The sequence below is a fragment of the Stigmatopora argus genome, chromosome 13, assembly GCF_051989625.1.
Source record: "Stigmatopora argus isolate UIUO_Sarg chromosome 13, RoL_Sarg_1.0, whole genome shotgun sequence".
Lineage (NCBI taxonomy): Eukaryota > Metazoa > Chordata > Actinopteri > Syngnathiformes > Syngnathidae > Stigmatopora > Stigmatopora argus.
The window spans coordinates 6,939,934-6,967,885 of NC_135399.1; the positions used below are offsets into that span (position 1 = coordinate 6,939,934).

Sequence of the window (27,952 nt, forward strand, 5' to 3'; positions counted from 1 at the left end):
GCCCGGAGACAGCTGGGATTGGGTCCAGCACCCCCTGCAACCCTAATGAGGATAAAGTGGTTCAGAAAATAAGTTGAAATGAGCTATCAGGCATGCCGAGGTTAATCAATTTTCAACCTTAACACCTTTTTTTCCAAATTTGCCAGCTCAATAGCAAAATTTTTAGATCAACCTTAATCTTTCAGTGACACAAATAGTTCCAACAGCTAAATTTTGGCAGCTTGTCTGGATATTCTGAGATATTATTTTAACAAACGCTCCTTTAAAGGTGGAGCTAGACGCCGGTGTTTCTTGATTGGTCGAAAAATAAGTATTTAATGTGGAACTGGAATATAAAGTATGTATTGCAGAAGCACAGGAGATGCAAACATCTAAAATGCTGCTTTCAGTGAAACTGATTCTGTTCATGACCCTCTCAACTGGTAAGAAAAATACTTTCACCGGTTCGTCTCCACATATTAATATGTTGACCATTAAAGTCAACGTAGTTGAATTTTGTGATAATGTCAGTCTGCGAAGTGATTTTATTGACCTAGATTTATGTATATTACATAAGGGTCATAATGATTTTCCAACTACAAATGAACAAAAAAAAAAGTCTTAATACACTTGTAATGAATGAAGTAAATTAAATTGTGGTAATGTCATTGTATTCATGTGTACTTTATATTACTAGCAGCATCAGGATTAAAATGCTACGTCTGTGATGACCCCACCCTGCCATTTTGCAATGTTACTGAGACATGTGATGCCACGGAGGACACCTGCTTTTCGTCGAAGTTGATTACCGGTAAGGAAAATTGCCATTTCACGTTTATGCTTATTGTTGCAAATTATTGATATTCAGATTAACTTCATTGGATGTCTGTCATGGTCAATGGCAGTAAGATCATTTAGTTAATTTTTGTAACTTGATTTAACATCTACTTGAAAGCAAAATTACAGTTAGAATATTTTGAAAAGGGTTTAAGAAAGGTTGAAGTTGACTTTTTTGTTGTTGTTTCTGTCATTTCCTGCAGGATTTGTAGAAAAAGGCTGCGGGCACAAGGACATTTGTCCCCATCCAATGAAATGTTGTGCCAGCGATTTGTGCAATAATGCCATGGGTCCTGCTCCAAGTCTCCTCATCTTCATGCTGTCCTTTTGCTTTTTAAAAGTATTTGTTTGAGCTAAAAGTACTCAGAGGAAAAAAAGATATTAAACAATGAATTACTTGATCCCTCTGACCTAAGATAAAACAATTAAAAGCAGAACCTTGTGTTTTTGAATGGTCATCTTCCTCTTTTTTAAACAGATAAGCAAGCGTAATGGAGAAGTTTGGGTAGTATCACGACTACACAGATGTCAAACTCTTTTTAGTCAAAGGATCACATTCAGTTCGATTTTAAGAAGCTGAGAACAGTACATTTCTGGCTTACCAGCTATAATAAATAAGAATAGAAATTTTTCACTATTCTACAAGTCCATTTGGAAAACATTCACACTTATCTCATTGCAAAGCTCATTTGAAAATATATGAGCCATCTAAATTTTTATTAGCCTGCCAAAAGACTGGGCTCAAGCTGTCACAATGTTTTTGTTTTACTTGATGGGGGGTGCAAACTACACACACATTACCACTCCCTCTGTTAATCATTGACTTATAACTGTGAAATTCCATTTGTATATCTAAGGACATACGCACGCGCATCTTCGTCATCTTTCGAATCGTTGCTCTCAGGTCTTATTAGACATCAATTGGTGAACAAGTGGTTAGCGCGTCAGTCTTGCAGCTATGGGGTCGAGGGTTCGATCACCGACTACTGAAAGAGTTAAATAATAATCCAGCACTGCAAACAATTTGCTATGGCTCCAGCCTTCCTGATTGGGTACAGTTGCCATGGCAACTCATTTCCCCTCTCAGTCCTCAGACTTCCATAATCGAGCGCAAGTTGTTTCCACCCTGAACGCAATTAGAAACTGCAACTAATTTTTCTTTCATGTGCTGCTGTACAGCTTAATGACTCTCCCCCTTTTACATAATTTAAACAATATTAATGAGCTGTTATGCAAGATTGGAATTGATGGAATTCCTACATGACGCTTAGTATTATTGATTAGTGTACAATCGCTATAATTTGCGCTGCCTGACTCATTTATGAATGCATAAGTTAGTCTAGTTATAGGAAGTTTATCTGCATTTTAGAAGCTGCACTCACCTGTCTCATCTGTTATTATGCTGTATAATTAGGACTTTTGGCCAAGCACATAACATATTTATGAGATTTTTACAGCAACCGAGTTGTTTGCCGTTTATGCAACCGTATGCTGGGCTTTTCCATGCATTTGCGCAACCCAAAAGGTCTGTTATCATGCATTGGAGGGATCCAAGTGTCAGATAATATCCACACTACCCCAGGCCATGCAGCCATCCACGGCCAGTGTCATCACCTCGGTGAGATGAGCCTTTTTTTCCTGACCTGCGATTGAGCGAAAGGAGCATTTCTGTGTTATTTTCACACATATTGTCTATGAAAAGCAATAGAAACCAAGCTGTGTTTTTTAAAATCATAAATCCTTAACTGAGGTGAAAGAAAATGACGCAAATACGGTGCTGTCATGTTTATTGATGTTCAGGCTGATAAATAAATGGTTTTAATAATACTATTTAAAGAAAGAGTCTATTATCAGTTCTGTAGAATAAGTGAACTGTATTGCCTCCATCCAACATGTCAAAACGTACATCGCCATTGCGAGATGAAGAAATACCTGAACGGTTTTAGCAATTAACACAAGCCCTCCAGCAGATAAAAATCAGTGTACTATCACTGACAAAAAAAAATACATTTGTTGTATTCCACTAGTGGTACAGTCAGACGGTTCCGTGTCTTTAAAATGTTAAGTGTATCACAATTTCCTAAACTTTTTCAGTTCAAGATTCAAAGTAGAAACTTGGTAACCTCTCTGAGACTCACACCTACAAAAATACACTGTACATCATGGCCACAATATTGACATGTACACATGAATCAAAAAAGGCAAGCATATAGGTACAGGCTGTGAACAGACTATTTAATGTCTTTCAAAATATGGAATTCAGTTGGCTGTTTAAAATGGGTGTGTTCTAAGGTTGGATCATGGAGAAAAAAAAAATGATCACCAAGCAATTACGGTAAGGTTTTTGGCCATTTTTGGATTGGGTTCATTGTTGTGGTATCGAAAGGGTGGAGCCAGCCAGATCCAACTTGGCAGTCTGCTGACTGATCAATTGGGGGAAAAAATGCTGGATGCTCTCCATCCTTTGTTCTTTGTTGCATTTCGCTTTAATTGTGTCAGCTGCTATGATGCCAACGCTATTTGTGCAGCCAAGAAACAGTTTTTACCTAGTTAGATTCCTTTTAATCAAATGTCCCTTGAATATTCGAGATCCGTGGCCAGTATAAGATGGTAGCATTTGTTGGCTTCGGTGTCTTACATTTGAATTCATATGTTCTTTTAAGAAAATCACGGGATAGTACAATATAAAACATCCCTTTGATAAGAAGTTCTTCTCGTGACAATCTGGAGAAAACTGAGAATGAAACTAAGCTACCGAACCATATTAAAAACGTCATACTTTGTTTCCGTAGTTGTAAAGATCTCAAGGCAAAGCTGTAATAGAAAAAGATTTGGTCCACCTTAACCGGAATGCTACTAAACTTTGAGTTCTCTCCTTCTGATTCCTAAGTCAGTTTTTGTCGCCGTACAACGTGAAGATTGGCAAAAAATCGACATTATCCCTGAAAAAAAAATATCGCTTCTCATTGCTGTACTATTTTACCTCAGTTTGAGGGACAAATCCTTACTTGTTCTAGATGTCCTCGTGCCTGATGATCTTGTAGGTGATCCAGTAAAAGACGTTAAAGATGAGGAAAGCCAGAGGAAAGGCAGCACGCGAGACAGTGTCTATCCTCTTGGCTCGGTCCACAAATTTCTTCTTCATGTTTTCCATGTCTTTAGGGACCGGCGGTTGAGGGTTCTGGGCCAGAGCGGCATTCTTAACAGCTGAGCTGTCCTTCGTTGGCAGACACTGGTTCATGTTGTAGCCAGTAAAATTAAAGCGGTCTTCATCCTGAAAAGACATGCGGACATGTCAGAGTTCAGGTAGTATTGGACAGATAATATTCAGTGCTAGAGACAGCGTTAAATTCAATTTGACTAGAAGAGGCTATCAGGAAATGATAGAAGGTAAAACCTTACGGAATGCGGATGTTATGTGTTTGGGTTCTGTATGTCTTTAATGGTGTTCATGATGGCTGAAGAACAAATATAGGGATTATTATTGAAGTTGCAGGATATATTTGTAATATGAAAGAGAAGTCATTACATTTTTTAAGCAAAAAGTATGTGGCCCGTTGGTTCACTTCTGGGGTTGATCCCAGGTGGGTCCTTACTTGTGTGGTGTTTGCATGTTCTTGTGTGGGTTTTCTCCAGGGTCCTCTGGTTTTCTCCCACATTTCAAAAATATGCATGGTAGACTGCTTGAATGGTACTCGGTCGTTCGGTCGCCGGTCTTTTGGTCGCCGGACGTTTGGTCGCCCGGAAGGTTATTGATAATTACCATTTAAATCGTTGCTCAAATTCCCTAAATATAAACTGTGAATTATTATTTAGTCATACTTAATGCCCTATTAATTATTAGGCTAAAGAAAAGCTCCAAATTTCCAGTACTTTTATTGTGTTTTGTTGGAGAACTTGTTAAGACCCTGACTGACATCCCTTCCTAAGGGGACAACTCATGTACATACAAACTCTTATACACTCACACGTCGGCTCAGTGAAACTGCTCAAGGCCATTGTTGGCTTTTATTGATGCGTAGACCGTGTTGTTTCACCTTGTTTTGTCGCTGGTCTTTTGGTCGCCCGGACCGCGACAACGGGCGACCAAAAGACCGGCGACCAAATGACTGCAGACGGGTTGAACACTCTAAATTGCCTCGAGGTAAGTATGAATGGTTTTCCGTCTTGTTGTGCCCTGCAATTGACTGGCCACCAATTCAGGGTGTTCCCCGCCTGGTGCCCATGGTTGGCTGGGATAGGCTCCAGCAACCCCCGCGACCCTTGTGAGGATAAGCGGTTCGGAAAATGAATGAATGAATCATTCAAAAGCCACAGAAGAATTTTGTGATTGCAAGAAAACTGATTCGTCTATTGAACTCAAATTCACTGGGTAGGTGATATAATGAGAAGGCAGACTCAAAATCAATGGTCACAGCAGTCAGGAATATGACAGTGCTTTGAATTGGGCTCCTTAGGCTCTCCCAGTGTGCCGCTAGTTTATGAAATCAAAGCTGTTAGAAATGTACAATGTTTATTCATGTGTTTCCCTAGTTTCAGCCTTTAAACAGTACTATGCCAAAGTTACCAGTTAAAAGAGTACATTTTTAAAAACTACTCTGGTTCGTCTTTCACTATCAATAGAAGTCAAAGAGTTAAAGGATTCTGCTGATCACATCGACAAACTTCATGAAAACGGCACGCTTCAGAAAAGTCTACCTTATGATTCTTCCTTTGTCTTCGCCTCAAGCGCAGAAACTCCTTCTGTTGCCTGGAGACGAAATTAACCCCAGCGTATTCGAGTAATGCCGCAAATACAAAGAGCAGACACACCGCCATCCAGATATCAATGGCTTTCACATAGGAGACCTGCAGGCAGAAGATCAGTTGTGGTTTGATTGCGTATAAAAATAACCACCGGGTACGCTTTCCCAAAAATAAATAATACCGGATAATATTCCTTATAGTCTCCTTTCATACTCTAGTTGCTGCTCAGCGATAATAAACACCCCGACTACAAACAATAGCCGGATATTGATACCATCTTGTCATTCTGGTGAGGAAGATGAAAGCTGTTTGTCAGCGTGACCTCGCGTCTGACTGTCGATTAGCATGTGGAACGCAGCAACTCAGCTTTATGAGGGCCCTCGTGCGTGCCGATTGTTTTCGCAAGTGGCGGCTCTCAAAGGCCTCATTTTAAATATTTATCAGCACACGCGTCTTTCATGTTAGAGACCGTGACGAGTTTTATGGGCTGTCGCCACTCATACAAACACAGACTAATCAGCAGCACCTCAAGTATCCTCAAAACGTGCGCTCCTCAGCCGTTTACCGTCAGCTACGGAGGCATCAGTCACCGTCGGAATACTTTCTTTTCAGAGTTTGAACACACGTATCTTGAAAAAGTACAAAGTGAAGAGTGCATCGAGAGGCGCTTGATAGAAACCGCACAGGTAACTGCGATTTGCGATTAAGGGAAAATTCTCATTAGCTTCCTTTTAAATTGCAATAAGTTCCATTCAGGATGGAAACACTGTGCAGAATGTTCTTGTGCTCACCTCATGCTGGCAAAGGCTGAAGATAACTGCAATGTCTGTCTAAAAAAAACCTAATTTAGGCAAATCTACTTCACCAGGTGTGTTTAGTCCTGTATTTCGAGATCATGGTGTTATCTGTTATGCACATTTGATCCCACAGAGAAAATGGTTGTAAGATAGTAATTTAAAACTATCAAAACGTCCAATTTTCCTTTTTTATTTTTTATTATTTAGGCAATAATATAATGTGTCTGCAGAGATACCCAGATAATCCACAAAAGTTAAATTGTAAAGACCCAGACTTCTTATAGTTGCTGAAAGCAGTTCATCTTCATTTTAACGTGGAGTGAAATTGGAGCGTAAGCCTTCAGACAACTCGCTACATCTTGGAGAAGATCCCAATTAGATCTCGGCCAAGCAATTTTTCCCCACTGGTTAACAGTTAACATCATGTTTTGGAAACTTTACTTGAAGACATCACACAAAGTGGGAGAAGATGATAAGCATCAAGATTTTCCACTCTTCAAACCTGCGAACTTTGCCAGAATAAAAACAAATGTATCATATTTGCCTGAGAAAATAAGGCTTCTCTGCATGTTATAATAGTTTAGTCCAGTTTCACACTGATGATTTCTAGGAAACATTTGAAGAATTTTTGCGCTTGTCCACTAAAACTTTCCCTTCTTTTATTCTAGCCCAGTGGTCTCCAAACTATTACACAAAGGGACGCAGTGGGTGCGGGTTTTCGTTCCAAGCCAGAAAGAGGACACCTTTTCACCAATCTGGTTCCTACAAGTGCAATCAGTGGATTGCAGTCAGGTGCTCATTGTTTTCTGCAGAAGTCTCATTGGTCAAAGTGTCTGTGCTGGATCGGTTGGAACAAAAACCTGCACCCACAGAGGCCCACGAGGACCGGTTTGGGAATCCCTGGTCTAGACTAACCACAACACCATTGTTAGGAGACACCACTGCTACCGCTTACCTTTGGCAAAGAAGCTCTGGACCCGGAGCTTTGCGTGGTCATGGTGAGCACGGTGGTGATGCCCAGTGCTACTCGCGCAGGAGCGGCATCCATGTTGATCCAAAAGGACACCCATGACAGGATGACAATGAGGAGTGAGGGGATGTACATTTGAATCAGGTAGTACCCCATCTGACGTTCCAGATGGAATTTCACCTCAATGCAAGTGAATTTGCCTGTTCAGAAATGATCAAACAAAGTCAATTTGGATAATACGTGACTCAGGTTAGTTACCACTTACCGGTATTGTAATGTTTGGTACAGTAGCCCAGCTCCTTCTCCTCCTTCATGATGAACTGAGGCAGCGTCAGACCATCCGACACCTGCACGGCACCTTTCGCCAGCCACTCAAAGATCAGGTCGTTCATGGTATAGCCGACTGTGCAGAACAAAGGCAAAGTGAAGCTCATTTGGTAATAATAATAGTTTTCCCTGCTCAATTTTGGGCCAGTCATTCTGACTCAATATTTGTGAAAGCTGAAGATAAGGCTCAGTTTTCACAGCTTAAACTTGGATGTCTTTTAAAAAATATTATTAGCAATGTTTGCTTCACTAGAAAGGCAAATACTGAATATAACTTGGATGGGGTAATGACGAATTTGGTGATTAAACACCAATTAGGTACCCATTTATATAACTATGATTCGGCGACACCAGGGCTGTCCAAATTATTCCATAAAAGGCAGCAGTGGGTGCTGGTTTTCGCTCCAAATGATCAAGCACCACCACTTAACCTGCATGCACTCCTGCTCTTGAGGAACGGTTAGGACACCCATGGACTACACCAACAAATTCTTAGCATATCCAAAGCATTGTGTTTAAAGCCACTTGGGTTTAGTCTTTGGCAAACAAAGATAGATAACAATAGTTAGTCTATACGTGTACATTTTGGTTTTGTTGACTACAGTTACAGAACATTGAACAGGTCCCAACATTTTTCAAATTCAGCTTCAGATTGCTTGGTGTGCTGCTGACTTATCAATTCAATAAAAAAAAACAGAAGTAATGTAAAATATAAAAGTAACGTATATTCTGTATTCCCTAATCACAAAAGAGTGACTGGTGCCACAAATTCGCAGTTATCACGTTGACATCCCCTGATCTAAACCCCATAATAAATCAAAACCCTTATGACTACTGCTATGATAGTGTTTATAACATTTATAGAAAAAAAGAAGACACTTACAACTCTCTAGTTGCATTGTACATGTTTGAACATCCATTGGGAAGTTCTTCAGATCCATCGGGCAGGACAGGATAAGAGTCAGCCTGCGATGTCAGTGATACAAACCACAACAAATAAAAGGACACCAATGATAAAAAACAGGAGACATTACTCTGTAGTAAAATGCACTAGTGGTGTTCTCGTGTCTCCCTTGTGCTCTGCTGGGATACATCAGCAAGATTCACTCCAGCGGCTTCCAATCACACTTTCATTACTGCAGCTTATTGTCTCGCCGAGACATTCGGGTGCCCACTGGGCGCCCTGCCATCTTTCCCTGCCACGAACAGCGATGGAGGCTAACCAGCTTTCATTTCAGGCGTCGACCCGCTCTGTCTCTACACCTGAGCACCACTCAGCCCCAAGCAGCCTTCGTAATAGACTCAAACACTTTCAGTTCTGTGTCCAGAAGATTGAATTCGGCTCCTCTTGGACGTGACAGTGTATTGGAATGGAATGAAATATTTTCATACATGTGCTGTTTTCTGTGTGACTATGGGCCTTAAAATTAAAGTTCCCAATTGGAAATGGAACTCCTTAAAGAGTCTTTGGATTCATGGAAACCCACCATGAACTCTCATTTTTTTTCTTTAATCTTTTGATCCTTAACAAACCCCGCCGAGATTACCGTACCTGCTTTCCATCAGAATTCTTTCATTAAAAATCTACATGCATTGAATGATGGAATGTCAAAGGGGGAATCACAATGGGATGAAATTGAATTTAAATGATGTCCCTACAACCTTCGATGTTGAAATAATTCAGCAAATATTCCCTTTTTACAGTTGGATTCTTTCTTTAGCTATCACAGAAAAACTACCAACCGCCAATTTTTGTAAACATTAGTTGCTGTTGTCGTTCAGTCCGTCCAATCCATTTCAACTGAGAGGCGAGCAGCAAATGATCGTTGCCATGCCACCTGGTCAAAATCGATTCGATAGATATTAATGTCAATGCCAGGCAATGAGTTCACAGCAACTTTAATACGACTTTGGCAATGTAATGCAAAAATGGTGCTTTGTTGCAATGTCCCTTGTTTCTAGGTAGCTCTGTGCAGTCATGATTGCAGAATTAGCAAGTTGGCGCCGATTGTATCGTGCCAAAGAGATGTTTTCAAATTCTGAACACTTTGGCCAAAGATAAAAGCCACGACACAAACACAAAATGACAACAATGGATGCATACTTTGATTGCCAGATAACACTTTGTGACCATCTTGGCACTAGGTTTTAACCGCTAATGTCGCAGTCCAGTCAAATGTAATTGCCCTGCTTAGATGTCAGTACCAAACGCAACAAATCCAGCACAAATCCCACATAAAGTTAATGTTACAGAAACATATGCTGGATTTGTTAGCAGGGTGTGTGCTTATTTCTATCGTACCGATAATGTCAGCCAGTCAAATGTAAGTGCCCTGCTTAGATGTCATTAAGATCCGTACCAAAATGCAACAAATCCAGCACAAATCCCACAGAAACTTAATGTTACAGAAACATATATGCTGGATTTCTTAGCAAGGTATGTGCTTATTTATGTCGTGTTTATGTCTTACTGCATAACCTTATAGGCAAATGTCAGAACAATCTCAACTGGATGACTACTTCCTAAAAGCAGAAATGTTCACAAAAGCAATATCTACCATTGTAACTTGTAAGTGTACTTTTGTTACAAGGTTACTCCCCTTCTGGTCATTTATCATTCGTGTTACACCTACTGATTTTTCCGTTTTTTTCCCAATAGTTTTGAATTTCCAATTGCCTGACACTTCCCGGCAACCGTACTATTAAAGTGTGCACCAATAAAAACGAAATTTAGGCCTCATAACACCCCCCCCCCCCCCCCCACCTATGTTACCCTATTTTCCTTAAACATCACATCTGCTACAATCAACAAAAATGTCCAATCCATATATTGTAAGCATTGGCAGTCAATGAGTTCCTCACTTTCCTTCACCTGATACTGTAGAGGACATCTCCGTTCTTGAAAATCCTCAGCAGCTTGTTGTCCGTCGTGACATCGTGGAAATTAGCGCCCTTCTCGTTGGCGAAGAAGAGGTCCGGCTTCCAAATAGAGTCCAGCATGGAGGGGTCCAGGTCCAGAGAGGAGTCTGGGTATTTGCTGTATGCCAGGCGGGGGTCATTCCACGTCTGCCGCAGGAAGATATTCACTCTGTAATCCTGTAGACACGACAAGCGACTTTGCATATTTTTGCGGTACGGCTATTGAGCTTAGGGGAAAGGGAGCATGCTGGTCACACATCGGCATTGTTTTTTTTAATACAACATCTCCTTTGAAATGCAGTGGGAAATTGTATTAGAAAACATTGCTATGACAGAGAACAATGGCCTCCGCGAAGTGATCGTTGGTGAGTAAACTTGATCATAAATGACATGACAATTTGAATTTTAAATAATAAATAAATCAGTCAAAACAAAGCCGTCAGCATTTTTGTTTCGTATCATGAAATAACATCACCCAATGATTTTCTGACTTTTATTTTAGACTTAGATTGAAAAAAAATATCATTTAAACTACACGGTCAGAGAGTGATTTTGTCATCCACTTTAATTTACAGTATCCATATCCCTGAGACTATACTTTACATTATACTGGATAAGAATAAATGTCTTACCAGTGCAAACCGGCTTTTACTTACGGGGAATTGTTGCGGTTTGTACTTGTGGAAACAGTTGACAGATTCAAAATGCGTGATTTAAATTTTATGTCAAGAAACGTCTACGAACAGATGTACATGAATTTATAGGGAACTTTGTTGAAAATCCAAATTTCAATTGAATTTCAGCAAGAACTTCTTCAATTGTTATCTTTAAAAAATGTTTTTTTGTTACGCCCTAACTGATGCTGGAAATAACATAAATATTTTTCAGGGTCCTACAGAAAACGTCATTCAAGCTGACATTTGATATGAGGTTCTACCACCGTAATATTAAGTTGAGTTCAGGTGGAGCAACGAAAACATCAGTTCGACCAAAACGACTTTCTCTGACATTTAATTTGAACTCTTGGAGGAATGTTTTTTGAAAATGGAAATCAATAGTTTTCATCTTTGAGTGCAGTGCTTCCAAATCAATGTTGCCCTCCAAAATACAAAATCCTGTAATTTCCCGAGAATTGTCATCTTTAGTAAGGATCACTTCGCGGTAGTCTGCAACAATTTGTAAAAATTACATGATAACGAATTGAAACATCTCCCATGCAAAGCAACAACACAAAAATAAACTTGCTCGCTGCCATTGACTAAGATGGACATCCAATGCATTTCAACCACAATTAATCGCGGTAAGCCTCCCACATTTCTAATGGATTGGACTCCATCATCGTCAATGGGAGCCTTTGAGTCAAACCATAACACAAACTAAAATAAAATGAATGAGTAAAAAAAACCAAATTGCAATCTGCTCATCTATGAAAAATATTTTTATATGTTGCTGATTACAAAGTGGCGGCGCCCCAATTTGCAACAACTTTTCTCATTAAACGCAATCATGGAGTCGCTATAATGGAAAGCAAATGATGTGTTTATTAGCTCGGAGCATGTGTCATCGGCGTGACATGCTCTTATGTTGTTTGACATTTCATCAGCCCGTCGCCGCCTTCTGAGCGTCGCCGGCTGTGTCGGAATCCGTGTAATTCCCAACCCGTGTGCAAATTAACATCCTCCATTCACGATCTAAATGGTGATTAGCAGCCATTAAAAAGCGTCGAAGCCATTTTCTTGCACGTAGCCACGTGTTTTTGTATTTTTATATGGTTAGCAGCGGGAATATTTTAGCATATCAGCATTTTTAGACACTCCCATTGCTATTGGCTGGATTTATGGGGATTAAGCAACTGAGATTGACTGTATGAATTATTAATTTGGATTAATATTTTTTTTTAAAACGGATGTAGGATTCATGGTAGCAGAAAGCTAAATATGTCATTTATATTTGCAGCATGAGGGGCAAAAGAAGTACAATGTAACCTTTAAGATGCAGTACAATTGAGAACGCTGTTCTGAAAAAAAAATCTAAACTGTCTTTTAGTAATATTCAAATGTTTTACAGCAAGAAATTTTTTATGTTTTTTTCTACTATTCTATTGAAGGTGCCCTTTTATTTTACAGTGTTTTATAACCTTTAATTCTCTTTTTACAAGACAATTTTGGTTGAAAATGCCCATAATGCCCTTTTTCAATCTATTTTAGTTGGTCTTTTATCCTAAATCTTACTTATTCAAATAGATGAATTGTCAATAATAAATGCTCGACTGGATCCAATTTGAACATTTAATGATTACATTTAAACTCTTTGCCCTGATTGGTCAATGGTGCGTGCATATTAAAAAATGAAACAATAAATCATGCTAATTTAATTAAGTTTCACTCAAATTCTTCTCTAAACTAATTTTATTTGGAATATGTATTTCCAACAGTTTTTTTTTTCATTTTAATATTGTAACATAGAATTTTGAGCAAATCAGTTTGCGTAAAATTTTGAGTCAAACTATTCACTGAAGTCTAGTTTATACTTAAAATATTAGATTTCAATTATACTATCACTTTTTTGTTCAGTTTTCCTTTTAAAGTGACACTATTAAAGCATTTCTGACTCATTTTGGCAACTGAATACGTAATTTAAACTTAGAAGGATGTTTCTGAATGCTTCATGAAAGTCCACTTATCTTAAAATGGCGACTTAAACTATTTAACTCAAGTCCTACTTCTAATTTGTCTTTCTTTTTCCGTCGAAACTTAAAAATACAAGTACATTTCTCCTAACTGAAAAGCTTCTACTCTTTCACTACTAACTGATTAACAGACTTATTTCAAGCAATAAGTTACTATAGTAAATCTTAAAAAGAAACTAACCCTAATTCTAATTTTAATTAAAAAAAAATGGAGAAAATAAAAGAAAATGTGATGTATTCAATCAATGCTTCCGAGCCCTCAACTCACCATAGTAGTTTCAGCTATAGAACCAAAGCTGTTGATAAATATGTTGCAGGTAACGTTAACGGGCGGACCTGCAGTTAAGGGGCAGACAACACATTCACTCATACTTGTGCACAGTAATGCGACTACGATGCCCAAGAACTCACCATGTTCGTCTCCGTGACCGAACCGAAGCTGTTGATAAAAATATTGCATGTAACGTTTACGGGCGGACCTGCGGAATGGAATGACACGCCTTAAACTCGATTCCCAAATATGAGAGAGGTGTCCTGTGACCTGTTGGATGCTTCATTATATCTCATGCAATGATGAATGTTTTGAAATGTGTAGAAGTGCTCATGAAAAATGCAACGACTCTGAACGTCCTCAATTTTTCCTCACAACTCCCTAATTAAATCGGCACTTTCTTCTCAATCTAGTCTAACCACCAAAAACTCGAGTCAACGATCGAGTCAACATCAGCACTGAGCTAAAAGTCTCCTCAGCAGGCCTTTTTTTGCCATGGCAAGCCTTCCGACAGGAACAAAGTGAAGTTGTCAGCTTTTGCCGCTGCCCTTTTACCCGCGCTTTCCTCATCAATATTGCATCGGACACTGTATTAATATTTGCCTCACTTTGTTGTCAGCTGACTAAGACTTAACGGGCCGAGTAGGAAAACAAAAGCAGCTCTCAACAATGTCAGCAAAAGAAAAACTAGGTCATCCTTCAGCAACGCATTACGCTCGTCAAGGTGTGACAAGCATGCCGCGCAAATGCAGAAAAGGTGTATTTGTATTTATTTTTTTATTGGATAGCAAATGTTTTACCAAATAGAGTTCGGGCTGCATTCGAAAGGGAAAATGTGTAAATGTTGAATAAAGAGATACAGTGGTACCTCGAGATACGAGCTTAATTCGTTCCGGGACTGAGCTTGTATGTCGATATTCTCGTAACTCGAAAGAACGTTTCCCATTGAAATGAACTAAAAACAAATTAATTTGTTCCAACCCTCTGAAAAAACACCAAAAACAGGATATTGGATTTGAAAAAAAGTTTTATTTCTTCTAATTCGCCATCTATTAACAAAGTAACACATAACTAGTGGTTTAATATTAGTAAAATGTGTTTAATAGTACTAAAATTATACGGATTTCGCGGAGGGGAGAGAAAGACGGACAGAGAGAGGGGGGCGGAGAGGGGGGCACTTTTTGCACGGCAACACGCTCGTTTCATAACATAAACAAATTTAAATGAACTTGGATTACGATGCAGACACTCAAAAATAAATTTAATCTAACCTTACACTAAACTTAATTCTAATTTTGTATTAAACTTTGATACCTTTCTTCTCCCGGGTTGGCTGTATTTGCCCCGCCTCCACCCTGACTTTCACTATTGATGGGCTGTTTGCTGTTGTATTCCCTTCAAAATATTCCGAAAATGATGCACACAAATGTCCTCACAATAGGATAACGCACGGCCACTTGCCAACGAGAAGTAATATATACTCCTCGTATTAGCGATCACTCCGCCATTCGTGCTGAGTGACAGGGGAAAAAAACACAGAAAAAAATGCAACGCTCCGCCCAGTGCTCGTAGATATCTGTTCTACACGAAAGAGATGCGGCAAAAAAGACAGCGTGCTAAAATCATAAACAGCCTCTCATGTCTTGGCCCCCTGGCTTTCTCGTATCTAGAGACAATTATTTGCTCGAAATTTTACTCGTATCTCGAATTGCTCTATGTCGGGGTGCTCGTATGTCGAGGTACCACTGTATTAATTTACCACAAATGCGAAATAATGACAACGGAACAACATCATCTCTGTGATCCCAATTTGAACCTAATAATTCATGTGTCTTCCTACATTCCTCACTTGCTGCGCCACGTGCCTCCGACAACCAACAAGAGTAAGACCCTCACTCCCAAACACAGCTGGACTCATCCCTGCCCACCAGAACCCACTTGTGGCGAGCCGGGTCTCTCCTCACGTTTCCAGCGACAGATGCCGTTTGTATCTCCGCAGCACACGAGACGGGAAGCCCACGGCCTTGCCGTAGGGGCACCATCCATCACTTGGACCTGTCAGGGTAACGCCCCCCTGCCTCCTGCGAGCACTTATCAAGACCTCTCTGTGAACGCTGGTATTCTCTTGACATACTTGCTTGTGATGGGATGGATGGGGGAAAAACGTGGGGTAGCGGTCACTTAATTAGTAACATGGAAGTCGAAAAATAACTGAGATTTGATAAAATTATAATAACTGTCATTCTGCTTGGTTTATAACTCGTTATTTGCCATAGAAAAAGTGCTAGATATACACTTTTTATAGAGTATCAGATTTCCTGTATATAAATTTGATAAATCGGGATAAATGTTGTTAATCGTGATTTAAAAAATGGTAAAATGATGATTATAGTGTTCATGTCCACAGATTCTATGACAAAAAAGTATTATTGAAATTCAAATGGTTTCAGAGGATGTTGAGGCTCAAACAGATAACAATAATCATTGTTGTGATGGTTGAAGATGCTGTAATACAGTCCCCTCACCATTGAACACTTTAGATTCACAACACAAATACCAAATCCACTTCATCAAATTAAATGTTTTTACACAGGAATTAGAAATTCTCTCGTTAACTCATTGTCTGCCATTGACTTACATACACGTCCAATCTATTTTGTGATGATGGCTGCCATCCCTGCTAGTTCTGGAATTGTGTTCGAGTAGATCTGCTCATATTTAACATTCATGCTTATCTTACACCACATCGTAAGTGACATCCTGGTCCCCCAATTAAGGGTAGTGATAAGCAACTGGTGGGGGCAGAAAGTTCTGGAAGACGATCTGGGAGGACGAGGGAGAAATCGCTCTGTTTCCTGTGACTGTAACTGATGTGATTGTTTGTCTAAGAAATTTCTCATTAAAAGCAATTTTATACACACTGCCACACTGCTTACTTTTTGCTAGATCTTATGTATATTTAATAAATAATCACACAACCTGAGTTGCAAAGCTTGTTGATGGCAGTCAATGATTTAAAACAAGAGCAGCAACAGATGTAACCCATCCAAACCCACAAAAATGGAAATGTATTTTACGTTTTTACCTTATTACCACAGAAAAGAACATTTGAAAATACATATATTAATATATAGGCGCTAGTCAATGAAAATTCAACATCTTCATTTGGACATGTTTACATCGGATAGCACGTGTCCAAAACAATTGAAACATACCCCGGATAATGGATGAATCATTGTTAATAATCATAAATCAATTATTAGCGTTGCTCCCGAGTGTGAATAAATGTTTTAAATAAATCCAACCTTTGAAATTGGGTCGTATCCGCGCGTCGTAGCCGGACGTTCGACCCATGAGCGAGTCCAGAAAGTCGGACGGAGACATGTTGGACGACGACCGGGGGTCGCGCTCCTTGGCGTCCGCCAGCCTGGAACACATGCCCGGGTTAAGCAAACTAAACACGCCGGTGAAAGCATCCCGCCGGCTGGGTGCGACCGTGCGTTAAAGCGCATTACGCACGATGGTGGACTACGTACACCCCGAGGCGAAAAAGGGCTGCACGTGGGTAAAACTTCCGTCAAATGGCGTCCATTAGCTCACCTGAAGTTGAAGAGTAAAGCCCCCCAAAGCATCACCCAGGTGGGCTTCATACCGGGGGCTCTCTTTTTTACTTCTTCCATCTGTCAACGCTCACCCAAAAAGCCGTCTCCTCCCGCATGGTCCAGCTCTCGGCTGGCACATTCCACAGCATACTTTTTTTTGCATGAAACTCTTTTAAAAAATTAAAAAATAAAATAAAATAAATAGGGGAGATTCGCAAGATGGGTCAAAACTATAAAAGACCAAAAAAAGGAGTGGATTTTATTTTTTCCCCTCGAAGGATATGGAGACAGTTAGCAGGTGCACTCAGAGTGAGGAATGGGTTAGGAACGCCTTTCTTCCCCTTTTTTTCGCGCACGCGCACAAGTGACAAACGTGCGTTGGGTTCCAATGGAACACGCACGCGCCATGTACAGTATGTATTCACTTATGTAAGATGATGTATTTTGACTTTAGGATTATTTTGCATCATTTTGGACGATTTTAAACACACACACAAAAAAGCTGATTTTTTTTGGGTCACCCTTCATAGTCCATAGAGTGTAAACAAAGGCTGTAGCAGTCAGTGAGAGGCTAGATGGAGAGTATTTGGTGCCCTGGTTACCCTGGAAACAGACTCGCAGGGATGTGATTGGAGAAGGCGCAAAGGTTGGCCTCTCTGAGTGAGACGAGATGAGATGTGAGTGACAGACAGAAAGGAGGAGAGGCTATAAGAGAGGCGACGTCGGGATTAACATTTCCGATTGAAATTGATAAGAATTTTAATCATTTTTTGTTGGAAAAAGATCTACACTAAGTGGCTGCCATTGTCACTACCCCATAAGCATTTTTTCCAGTATGTTTCCTTGCTCATAGACTAAAGAAACTGTAACCCAATTTGCTTCAAATATTACATTCCCAGTATGAAATCTATAGACAAAGTCATTACTAGTGTTTTATTGCATGAAGTGCAACAGGTGGATCTATCGCAACAACTGAAATCCAGTGAAATACCATCTAAATGTTCTCCCTGTCACTATATGTTCCTGTTAAGAATAAATCAGCAAAATTGCATCCGTCCTACCAGACTTGTTGGAGCTGCCCGTCTCGCCCAGTCCAAATGGATTGGACATCTATGGCAAGCAAAGAATTGAAAAGTAAAGATAGACGTTGCACTCTTGCAAGTGTAATGCTTGTGTGCTTTCACAGTGTGACCCGCTCAAGGCCATATTTGCGCGTTGCTCGGTTACCGACCGGATTCTTGATCACGCTGGCCTTTCGGATCCCGAGGAAAAGCAGCCTCTTTTAATGCTGAGGTCACCAGTGTCACATTGCATCGAATGGTGGTGGATATGCGGTGTGTTTATATAGGTTATTTGTATGTCGGTTTATATATTTTTGCATGTCATCGTGTTAGGTATGGGTTCTGTCATGTTTTGTTGGGGTTTTTCCCCCAGTGTGACCTGTCCTTGTATTTGCCTATTGAGTTCTGGTCAGACCGTCTGGTGTTCATGCCCGTTTTTACCTTCCCCGTTCAGCTTTGTCCCTTTCTGAAATTCACGTCCAGTGCTTCTTGTTCCCCTGTGTTTTCCATGTAAGGTTTTCTTCCTTTGTCTTAGTTGGTAGTTTATCACTTTCCCCAGTTTTTGTATTTAAGGCTTTGTTATTTTTCTGAATAAGTCTAAGTTATTAAAGTTACATTAGCGCTCCCTCATTCCCCATATCTACCTGCTTCCTTGCATTTGGGTCCAACCCCGCTCTCTGCAAAACCCCCTCTAACTGTAACTTTAACCCTTAAACAGAAACCAACTATGAAATAAGCACCAAGAACTACATACAAGTATTGTTTTGATCTTCTTTTTTTTAATTGAACCAATTTGGTGCCCCTTGCTGAGTGGCGACCAGTCTGTATTCTGCATTTCGCCCAAAGTCAGCTGTGATAGGCTCTGGCAACCACCACAATCCTTACAAAGATGCGCGGTACGGAAGATGAATGAATCAACCAATTTGTACTGCTTCCTCCATGTATTTATGATTGAAATCATAGCCTCCTCACAAACAAAATTACTTTTCTTTTCCTTTTTTATGCTTCTGCTTTCTGCAGAAGTTTTTAATGACGATTTTACACAGTTATCGCAAAGAAACACAAGGTAGCAAAACAACAAGTGGACTGCTTGACTACAACATTAACTTAATCTGTAGACAAATGCCAAAACAGACAAACTGTCCACCCAATAATGACAACAATTGGAATGATTGACTGATAAACTTCATGACAGAAAACCGGCCTACCAAAAACAACAACCAAATGACCGGCCAAATAACAACCAAATGACAAAGTATTAATGCCCAGACTGACTCCCGTGACTAAAACCCAAACGAGTACTACTAAATGATTGGCAATAAACAAACATAAGAATTGACAATTGACCGTCCAACAACAAAATAAAGCAAATTGACTGACTAATCCATTGCCAACTTTTTATATCCAAGCTGACTAAACTAACAACCATAAAGAAAAAAACTATTGTTTATTGACCAATTAACCGCGAGTGATCCGACTGACTGACAACCAAAGAATGAATCGTCTTACTGCGACAGGATTCATTTACTGCCAACCTTTGAAGTCGATGAAGTCAGAAGACAATAAACTGATTCACTTACCAACAAACAGATGACTTGGCCAAACAACTGCCTTGCTAATGGCAGGCATCAAACATACCAGTCGCCTCCTTCACTGATTGAATAGGAACCACCTAACAAACAAGTAAACCAAATAACCAATGAACCTTGATCAATACACTACATTTGTATCGCACAAATGTCCAATTTCAAACAGCATTGCTAACAACCTGTTTACCTTGCCTTTACACCTGTTCACATTGTTTTTTTTTCATCCATCAATACAACTTGTTTTTTATCTAAGCCCTGATTTCTCTGTTATTATACGCATGTATGTGCCAACACTTGGGAAGTGAAGGAAACTTAGCTTGCATAATGTGTCCTGATTTATTCGTGGCAAAAATAACCACCGTGTCTTTTCTACTTTTCACATTGTCTCCCAGCAGCAGCAGCTCTGTAATGACGTTCGAGCAGAGCTTCTGGTGTCATTTTAATGGCACTGACGGCCATTAGTTTAATAAGGGGGAATCTTTGGGCCAGGTGGCTTGGGCAATTAAAGGAGGAAAAGTCAAACCGGTGCATCATTAAAAGAAAAAGTAACATCTCTGACTGGGAAAGGAAAGCTTGAATGAGGGAAGTGTCATAAATCCACAGCATCATTAAAAATTACAGCCTCTTAACAAGCAGGGCAATTTTAAAGCCGCCCACACGTGCACACAAAATGAGGGTTGTTATTCAGCATGGGATTAAGGGCGTATTGTTGTCTAAGAAGGATGTTCCGCTCCATTGATAACTTCCAAATGATGCCTCTGAATAATTTGCATCATTCAACAAATCAAAAATAAATGACAGCCTTGCTTTGAGGAACGCTGTTTTGAGAAGCTTGTAGGTTATTGCAGGCGCTGACGACTGTCGTTGAACCTTTTCACTTGGACTCCGCCAACAGAGTTCACGTGGAAGCTAACGCACATCCGATGCATCTGATATTCAGGTGCAGCGGACTTGACATAACGAAATACCCGTGGCGCAATCGATTCCTTATGTCTTTGTTCCTCGTCTTCCCACTAATTCCACTCACGGATGCAGCAGAATAACTGTGATCTCTTTCGATTGGCTGCCAACACGCTCGCTCGAAGAATTCAGAGGCTTTAATGAGTATTCTTGAAGAGAAGGGGGATTTTTTTTTTCTAATTCTCTTGTGCCACAACACAATTATCATAATCCCTCCGCCGTCGCAAAAAACGAGCTCTCGGCGACTCGTATGTGTCGGCACGTGCTCTCGACATCGGATGTGTCAATTTGGACTCAAGCATGTTTCTAAATTATCACCTTCATGCTTCTCCTTGGCCATGAAAGACTTTTTTGTCGATCACAACTCTTGAAGGGGTAAACCGAATGCCAAACTAAAGGATGCCCAAGCCACAACCCTGAACGTGCTTCGGAACATTTTCAATATCTACACTAACTTGAAAAAGTATTCATATCCACATATAAGCCTTAATTCATTAACATGGTATATTTACATTGAAAGACTCTACATAGAAAGTTTGGATTGATCAGAAATCTCTTTATTAATCAAAGTAACATCTTAAACACAATTGCTCCTTATTCAAATTCAGTCAAACAGTGTTACAAGTTCATACCAAGTGTGGAATCACAAAAGTTCACTTTTAAAACAGGTCACTTCAATTGCAAAGAAAAGTTAAAGATCTACTTTGCCCTGACTTTCTTGCAGCAGACAGAGTGTTCTGTGATAACCTCAGTGCTTGTTAGATTCGGCTTTGTCAGTGCTAACATAGGAGCTTCAGCGTAGCACTCTGTGGATATCCGGATTTAAAAATAAAGAAATAAATAACTCCTCTCATGGTTGACGTTAAATTGCTCGCATGAAGTGGCAGCAAGTAGAAGACAGCAGCTGATCCCTTTTTATATATATATATATATATATATATATATATATATATATATATATATATATATATATATATATATATATATATATATATATATATATGGAGAGCGGAGGATGCTGACCAGGATGATGTCCATCATGGACAGCACCTCCCACCCCCTGCATGAGTCTGTGGAGTCCCTCCAAAGCTCTTTCTGCAATAGACTGCTGCACCCTCATTGCAGGAAGGAGCGCTTCCGAAGATCCTTCCTCCCATCAGCTGTCAGGCTCTTTAACAAAACTAATGGCTGAGTGTTAAGACCTACCGTATGCATACACGTACATCTATGTGTATGTATATATATATATATATATATTTATATATTTCAGCAACACGCTTATTTATATATTTATTCATGTATTTGTTTATTTATTAACTTACTTATTACCTATCTATTTATGTCTAAAATGGCTTTCCCATTTCTGCATCCTCACCCTCTTGCTACTGTGACAACGAAATTTCACAAAATAATAACAAATCTTCAGAGTGCTTGATTAGCTCAAGTACTAACACTAGCGTTCCATCTTTATCATAGCATACTGATGATGATCTGTTATTTTTTTTATAGTAAATCTATCTAACCAACCAGTAGTCATCCCGAAATGATTCTTCTGGAGTGGCATCAAAAATGTCTGCATGTACCTTTACATAAATAAACTTAACAAAAATGTATCCATAAAATGGAAATCCTATCACTGAAAAATGAAGCTGAGGTTTCATGAGACAATGCAAATTGAGGGTGCAGAACTCAAAGTGTTGTTGAATAGTGGCGGACTCGCAGTGGTAGGTAAAGACCCCCAATACACACCCCCAAAATAATTTTCGGTGAAATGGCTCTGAGCTTTTGACGTCTAGCACCGTGAATGGCACTAAAACACAATTGTAGTTTTGTTTGCTCCAATATATTTCCAATGTGTACACGTCTTGTGTTCCACATCTGTCAGAATGAAGCAAAATTGACGATATGTGTTTCTTGGCGAGTTTACATGAGTTGGTCCTTTGAGAGGCGCTTACAGCAAATATGCAAAGCCACCGTTTACACAGAGGAACAGCTTACATGTATGCGGGAATTAATCTCCCGCACACGGAGGCTTGTGTTGAATGTGAACGCGTGACATTGTATTTAGATAGCCGTTTTGCCAGTGAGTGTCTGTGTTCTTTCATCACAACGTCAAACAGAAGAAAAATAACAGCACGCGTGCAGAAGCATGGCTTCATAAAAGTGATTAGCGCGCAGCCTGTCAAGTGGTGAAGAGCGCGTGAAGAGGATGGCCTGTCACGCCACCATCAAGCGGCCTCTTCTATTGATGGTAGACTATTCTGGTCCTGTGGTGTCTTTGAAAGTTGGATACCACCCACACACAGAGGATGATTAATCAGAGAGGGTGGGTTCGGAAGGTCTCTTACTTGGAAGAGCCATTAAGTTTTAGATGGGTTATTGTGGTGTATTGGTGTTTAATAATCAGAGCATTAGGTTGAACACCATACTGTCCAAAATAAGATGGTGTTTAAACCTTTGTCTATGAGAATTGCAATCAGAAAAGCCAAAGGATGAAAAGCCATGAAAATCTTTAATATATTTGGGCAAAAAGATTGGACTTTTTTTGCCCTCAATGGCAGGCAGTGAGTTAATACTGGATAGATTTGGATGATTTTCCTGAAATTAAACAAATTATTACTTTCTGAAAATGGCTAGTATTGAAAGAATTGATACAGAATGGTAATTCTTTTTTTTTTGTAGATGGGCTACAATTCACCGCAGTATTTTTACATACAAGCCTTCACTGTGTGGTATGGTCGCCATGCTGTGCTGTTGTTTTGGGATGTCAGACATGTTGAGTGCATCCCGTGGAGGCCCCAAAGCCCACCGAGATGTGACAGGCTTCTTGCATTTCTTCATGCTAAATAGTTTTGGTCATAACCAAGCTACCAAACCTAAATTAAATAGCATGCACCCGAGGTTGAACTAAAATATTATCAATAAAATGTTGATGATTTTCTCCTATCCTTCCTTCCCTGCATTGATGTGATAAACAAACATGCAGCAGATCAATATGTCTTGTAGGAAAATTGTTGCACATTTTGCCAAAGCATAAGATAAGAGCCATTGGTTGTCTGCTCCCCATAATGAAAAATCAAACCGATTCCTATTGGCGGCCATTAATTGCGCCGACAAGCCGAAAGCCCTCACCGCTTTCTCAGCTTTCATTATTCATCGGAGAAATACGGCTGCTCCAATCCGCTTATCAATGTGTGTCTGGGCCGTGTTTCCATGGAAACTGTGTTTACTGCCCCATGGTTTGCTAAAAATGGTTCGGCGGTGATAACGGTGAGGGAGGGAGGAGGGGGTGCTGTTACGATGCGGACAGCCGGCAGGAATGATTGACACTTGAGATGCTTTAAGAACATTCAGCACTTACCTGACGGCGATAGACGTACAATCCAGTTGAAATGGGAGAGGCTGGCAGCGGGTAATCGCAGATCAAATGGATTGGTCGTCAATCATCGGAAAAAGTAGGGAAACAGGAGCATTCACAACCATAGTGGAATAAAAAGCTAACAAGATTTAAAAGTCCATTCCAGGCTGACTGTATTATATCCCAGCTGACTACTTGGATCTATAATTTGCGAATCAATGTGTGTGATGAAGCTTTCCCTGGTTGATGTCTTTCTAATGAAGCCTTTGGAGAGAGAAAAACAGCACATTGAGTTTATCCTAGCACTATTTAATAACACACAGCCAAAAAAAGCACTTTTTAATGATACATCACACAGTTGGTAATATCCTACAGATTCATAACAGGATGCAGAGGGAGAAATTAAAGGTAAAATGCTCCTTTGTGGCTGATCCCATGAAAGCGGCATTGGACCATTGTTTAAACAATTGCATGTAGTAATGAATGGTTACACGGCTAGCAGTGAGACAATAAGCTATTATGTTCATAATATAGTGTAGCAGCGCAATTTTCCATGAGGTCGAGAGACGAGAGATGGTTACAGAAAAAGCATTTGGGTTCAGGAGTGGCCGATAAGGCACATTTGTTTAAAAAAAGAAAGAAAGAACAGGGCAGCAGGGATAAAATGCCATCATCGCATTCATTCGTAAAAGCTGTCTTCATGAATGACTTTTATGATTTAGTAATAGTTGTTTTTCTTATGGTGGAAGGTCAGCAAAGCTTTCAATGAATAAAATAGAAGTCTCTGGTATTGACATTGTTCACGGGGTAAAAACACAATGTGTGTGGTGTCGTCTGGGAATCATCAAAACCGAAAACCTTTGTCTTGTGTGCCTTGTGATTGGCTGGCAACCAATTTGGGATGTCGTTTTCGTGCTGCCCATCGTGATCGGACGTTTGGTCGCCGGACGTTTGGTCGCCGGACGTTTGGTCGCCCGGACGTTTGGTCGACCGGACGTTTGGTCGCCCGGGTGAACATAATTTTGAGAGCTGGTTTCAACTGTAAACTCTCTGTCATGTTGTCAAACGTCCGGCGACCAAACGTCCGGGCGACCCAACGTCCGGGCGACCAAACGTCCGGCGACCAAACGTCTGGCGACCAAACGTCCGAGTACCGCCGCCCATAGTTGACTGGAATAGGTTGCAGCATCTCTGCGACCCTTGTGAGGATAAGTGTAACAGAAAATGAATTAGATTTAGGTGGCACGGTAGAGGAGTGGTTAACCCTTTTCTCTCTCACTTCTGAGTTCAAGGGTTCAATCCCTGCGTGATCTCATTGTGCGTGCGTGGGTTTCCTCCAAGAACACTGTTTTTCTCCCCCAACCCCAAATAATAATAATAATAATAATAATCAGACATAGGCTTTGTCATCATCATTGACCTGACAAAAGCCTAATTGTCATCATACCCAGCTGGGTATGACGAAATTGGTAGTGCTTCTCCACAAAGTGCGCTTTCCCGGCAAAAGGCCCAAATAAGTGATAATTTCAGACTCGTTGGCACTCTGCCGTGATGGATACATCGCATCACCCTCCGAGCACAACCAAATCCCAACGACTGCAAAGAATAAAATGGATCACTTACCTCTCACTGTCTTCTCACTTACCTTCAGTCAGCCAGCAGAAGGCAGATCACCGCCCCAACGTCCTTCATGTTACCTCACCCCGAAGTTATTACACAGAAGGGATTGTGTGTCGTGCTACCACAAGTTCAGAGTCCTGATGGCTGTGGGGGAAAAAACTGTCCTTAAGCCTATTTGTCCGTACTTTGTGAGACCTGTAGCGTCTGCCAGAGGGCAGCAGCTGGAACAGGTTGTGACCAGGGTGGTATGGGTCCCCGACAATGTTCCCGGCTCTGCTGAGGTAACTAGGGCTGGCAATATCTTTGCCAAATCATGCGTTGAGCAATCTAAATTGTCCTAAAGTTCAGTGAGTTGTCAGGAAGACAAACTAATAGTTGTTTCTCAACAACCACGGCATTGAAATTTGAGCTTCATTTTTAGACAATTAAATGCCAGGAGGTCTTTCACCATCTCACAATCAGCCACGTGCACAGATGGGTTTTTATAGTCAACGTTGAAAAAGGAACAAGATGCATCGCCCACTGAGCGGGCGGCATCTTTTTCAACTCGGAGGAGCCGGCGTCTGCTGGCGGGCGATACCATTCAAACAACATGAGTCGCCTGTCAGCCAATGACTTGATAATTTCCCTCAGGTAAACTCAGGCGCACTACTCCTTTAATCTGTCAGGGAGCATAACAGGAGTCCTCTGGAGAAATTTACTTCCACGCAGCGGGGGAAAAAAACCACATCTCACTGCCGCTTGTTAATTGAAAATGTTGATTTATGTTGACATGCATGTGTGTGCGCCTGCCATTCCCATTTGAGTCTCAAAAATACAATGAAAATTACTAATAATAAAAGTCATACTTTGGGGAAAATATTTCTTCATGCTTCATTTTCTGCTGTAATTAAGGAGAAAGTCTCATTACCACCAAATATAGAATCCATAGTACAGGATTCAAGTTAAACACAGAATGTAGTATATCCCACATATGATTTGTAGTCTCTGTAGATCTATAGCAACAGGTCAAATATGTTTTGGGTCAGGGCCTATTTGGGGGGTCCGATTTAGGGCGTGAAGGTGTGTGGTTGGGTGAGAAAAGAAGAGTATGAATCAAATGTAAGATGATATATTCTGAGAAATAATTTTGTTTCAAGTTTAAAATATCTCTTTTTCATTGGGCATGATTTTGGGATGCACTTCCACCTTAAACCAAAAGGTGTAAATTCTGTAGAACAACTTTTTGTTTGTTTTAGGGCAGGGGTGTCAGACTCGGGTTGGTTCGCGGGCCGCGTTAACGTCAACTCGATTTTATGTGGGCCGGACCATTATAGATAAACTTAAATAGACTTTTTATAAATGGATTAAAAGAACTGGATTAAAAGCCCTGAATATTCAGTTTTTTAGAGATCTAAAACAATGTTTATTTTAGCTTTTTTTAAATATATTTTTAGATTTTACAAAATGATTTTTGAACAAAAAACACTGAAAAAATGGATTAAAAAAATTACAATTACTGATTTAAAAGAGGGAGAATCAGGAAATTTAATATACATCTATACTCTTCATTTTAATTTGATCCTAAAATAGAAAGTCGGCACTCATGATTTACTTTCCCGGGCCTCACAAAATGATGCGGCAGGCCAGATTTGGCCCCCGGGCCGCCACTTTGACACGTGTTTTAGGGCAATTTAAGTACTTTTTGTCAGAAATAATGACAGCCAATGAATATATTTTTTTGTAGTTCCAAGTTTAAAACTGTCATGATTAGTGAATGGAAATTGTTTTTTTGTCACTGAAAAAGAGTTGGAAATATATGGGGAAGTTTTTTTTGCCACATTTGGGGGCATTCGGCCTGGCCAAAAAGTGTCTGATCACTAAGCCGTTGATATTGTTGTGAAGTTTTCTGTGAATCTGACAACAATGTAGGACAAATAGCCTTTGAAAATTCGAAATTTTAATGTTTTTTTTTCATTGGGCATGAAAAAACACAATACATGGAAAACTAGCACAAAGTACTGTATATAAAGTTATTTTTTTAGTTTATATTCATCATATAAAGTAAATGAATACTGTAACAAACCACTAGATAGCAGCATAATACAAAGCACAGTTGCTGTGGTCCTTGGTAGCTTTACTTTTTGGGGTCTTTGGAAGTAAGGTCACTCCATCAGACCATGAGTTTAAACAAGAATAAGAAGTCTAAACTTAACATGTTTTTGGGAGTCACTGCAAAACGTTTTTT

The 27,952-nt window shown here is 40.0% G+C and overlaps 1 protein-coding gene and 1 long non-coding RNA gene across 5 annotated transcripts; one reads left to right on the plus strand and one right to left on the minus strand.

Moving 5' to 3' along the window:
• Positions 1-351: 351 nt before the first annotated feature.
• Positions 352-1,268, plus strand: LOC144087346 (uncharacterized). The gene is made up of 3 exons (XR_013304700.1): positions 352-422; positions 677-790; positions 1,020-1,268. It is a non-coding gene; the product is annotated as an uncharacterized LOC144087346 (long non-coding RNA).
• A 1,330-nt stretch (positions 1,269-2,598) lies between these two features.
• On the minus strand, positions 2,599-17,473 carry glra2 (glycine receptor, alpha 2). Of its 4 annotated transcripts, none has more exons than XM_077617120.1 (9): positions 17,136-17,473; positions 16,841-16,962; positions 13,533-13,600; positions 10,529-10,752; positions 8,540-8,622; positions 7,595-7,732; positions 7,315-7,529; positions 5,515-5,664; positions 2,599-4,090 (listed from the first exon to the last, which is right to left on the minus strand). In XM_077617120.1, the coding sequence occupies exons 1-9, from the start codon at positions 17,213-17,215 to the stop codon at positions 3,830-3,832; spliced, it is 1,341 nt and encodes a 446-aa protein (XP_077473246.1). In that variant the 5' UTR covers positions 17,216-17,473; the 3' UTR covers positions 2,599-3,829. The 4 variants fall into 4 exon arrangements, with proteins under 4 accessions (XP_077473246.1, XP_077473247.1, XP_077473248.1 ...); XM_077617121.1 differs by lacking the exon at positions 17,136-17,473 and adding an exon at positions 17,072-17,120; XM_077617122.1 differs by lacking the exons at positions 16,841-16,962; positions 17,136-17,473 and adding an exon at positions 13,676-14,579.
• Positions 17,474-27,952: the final 10,479 nt, after the last annotated feature.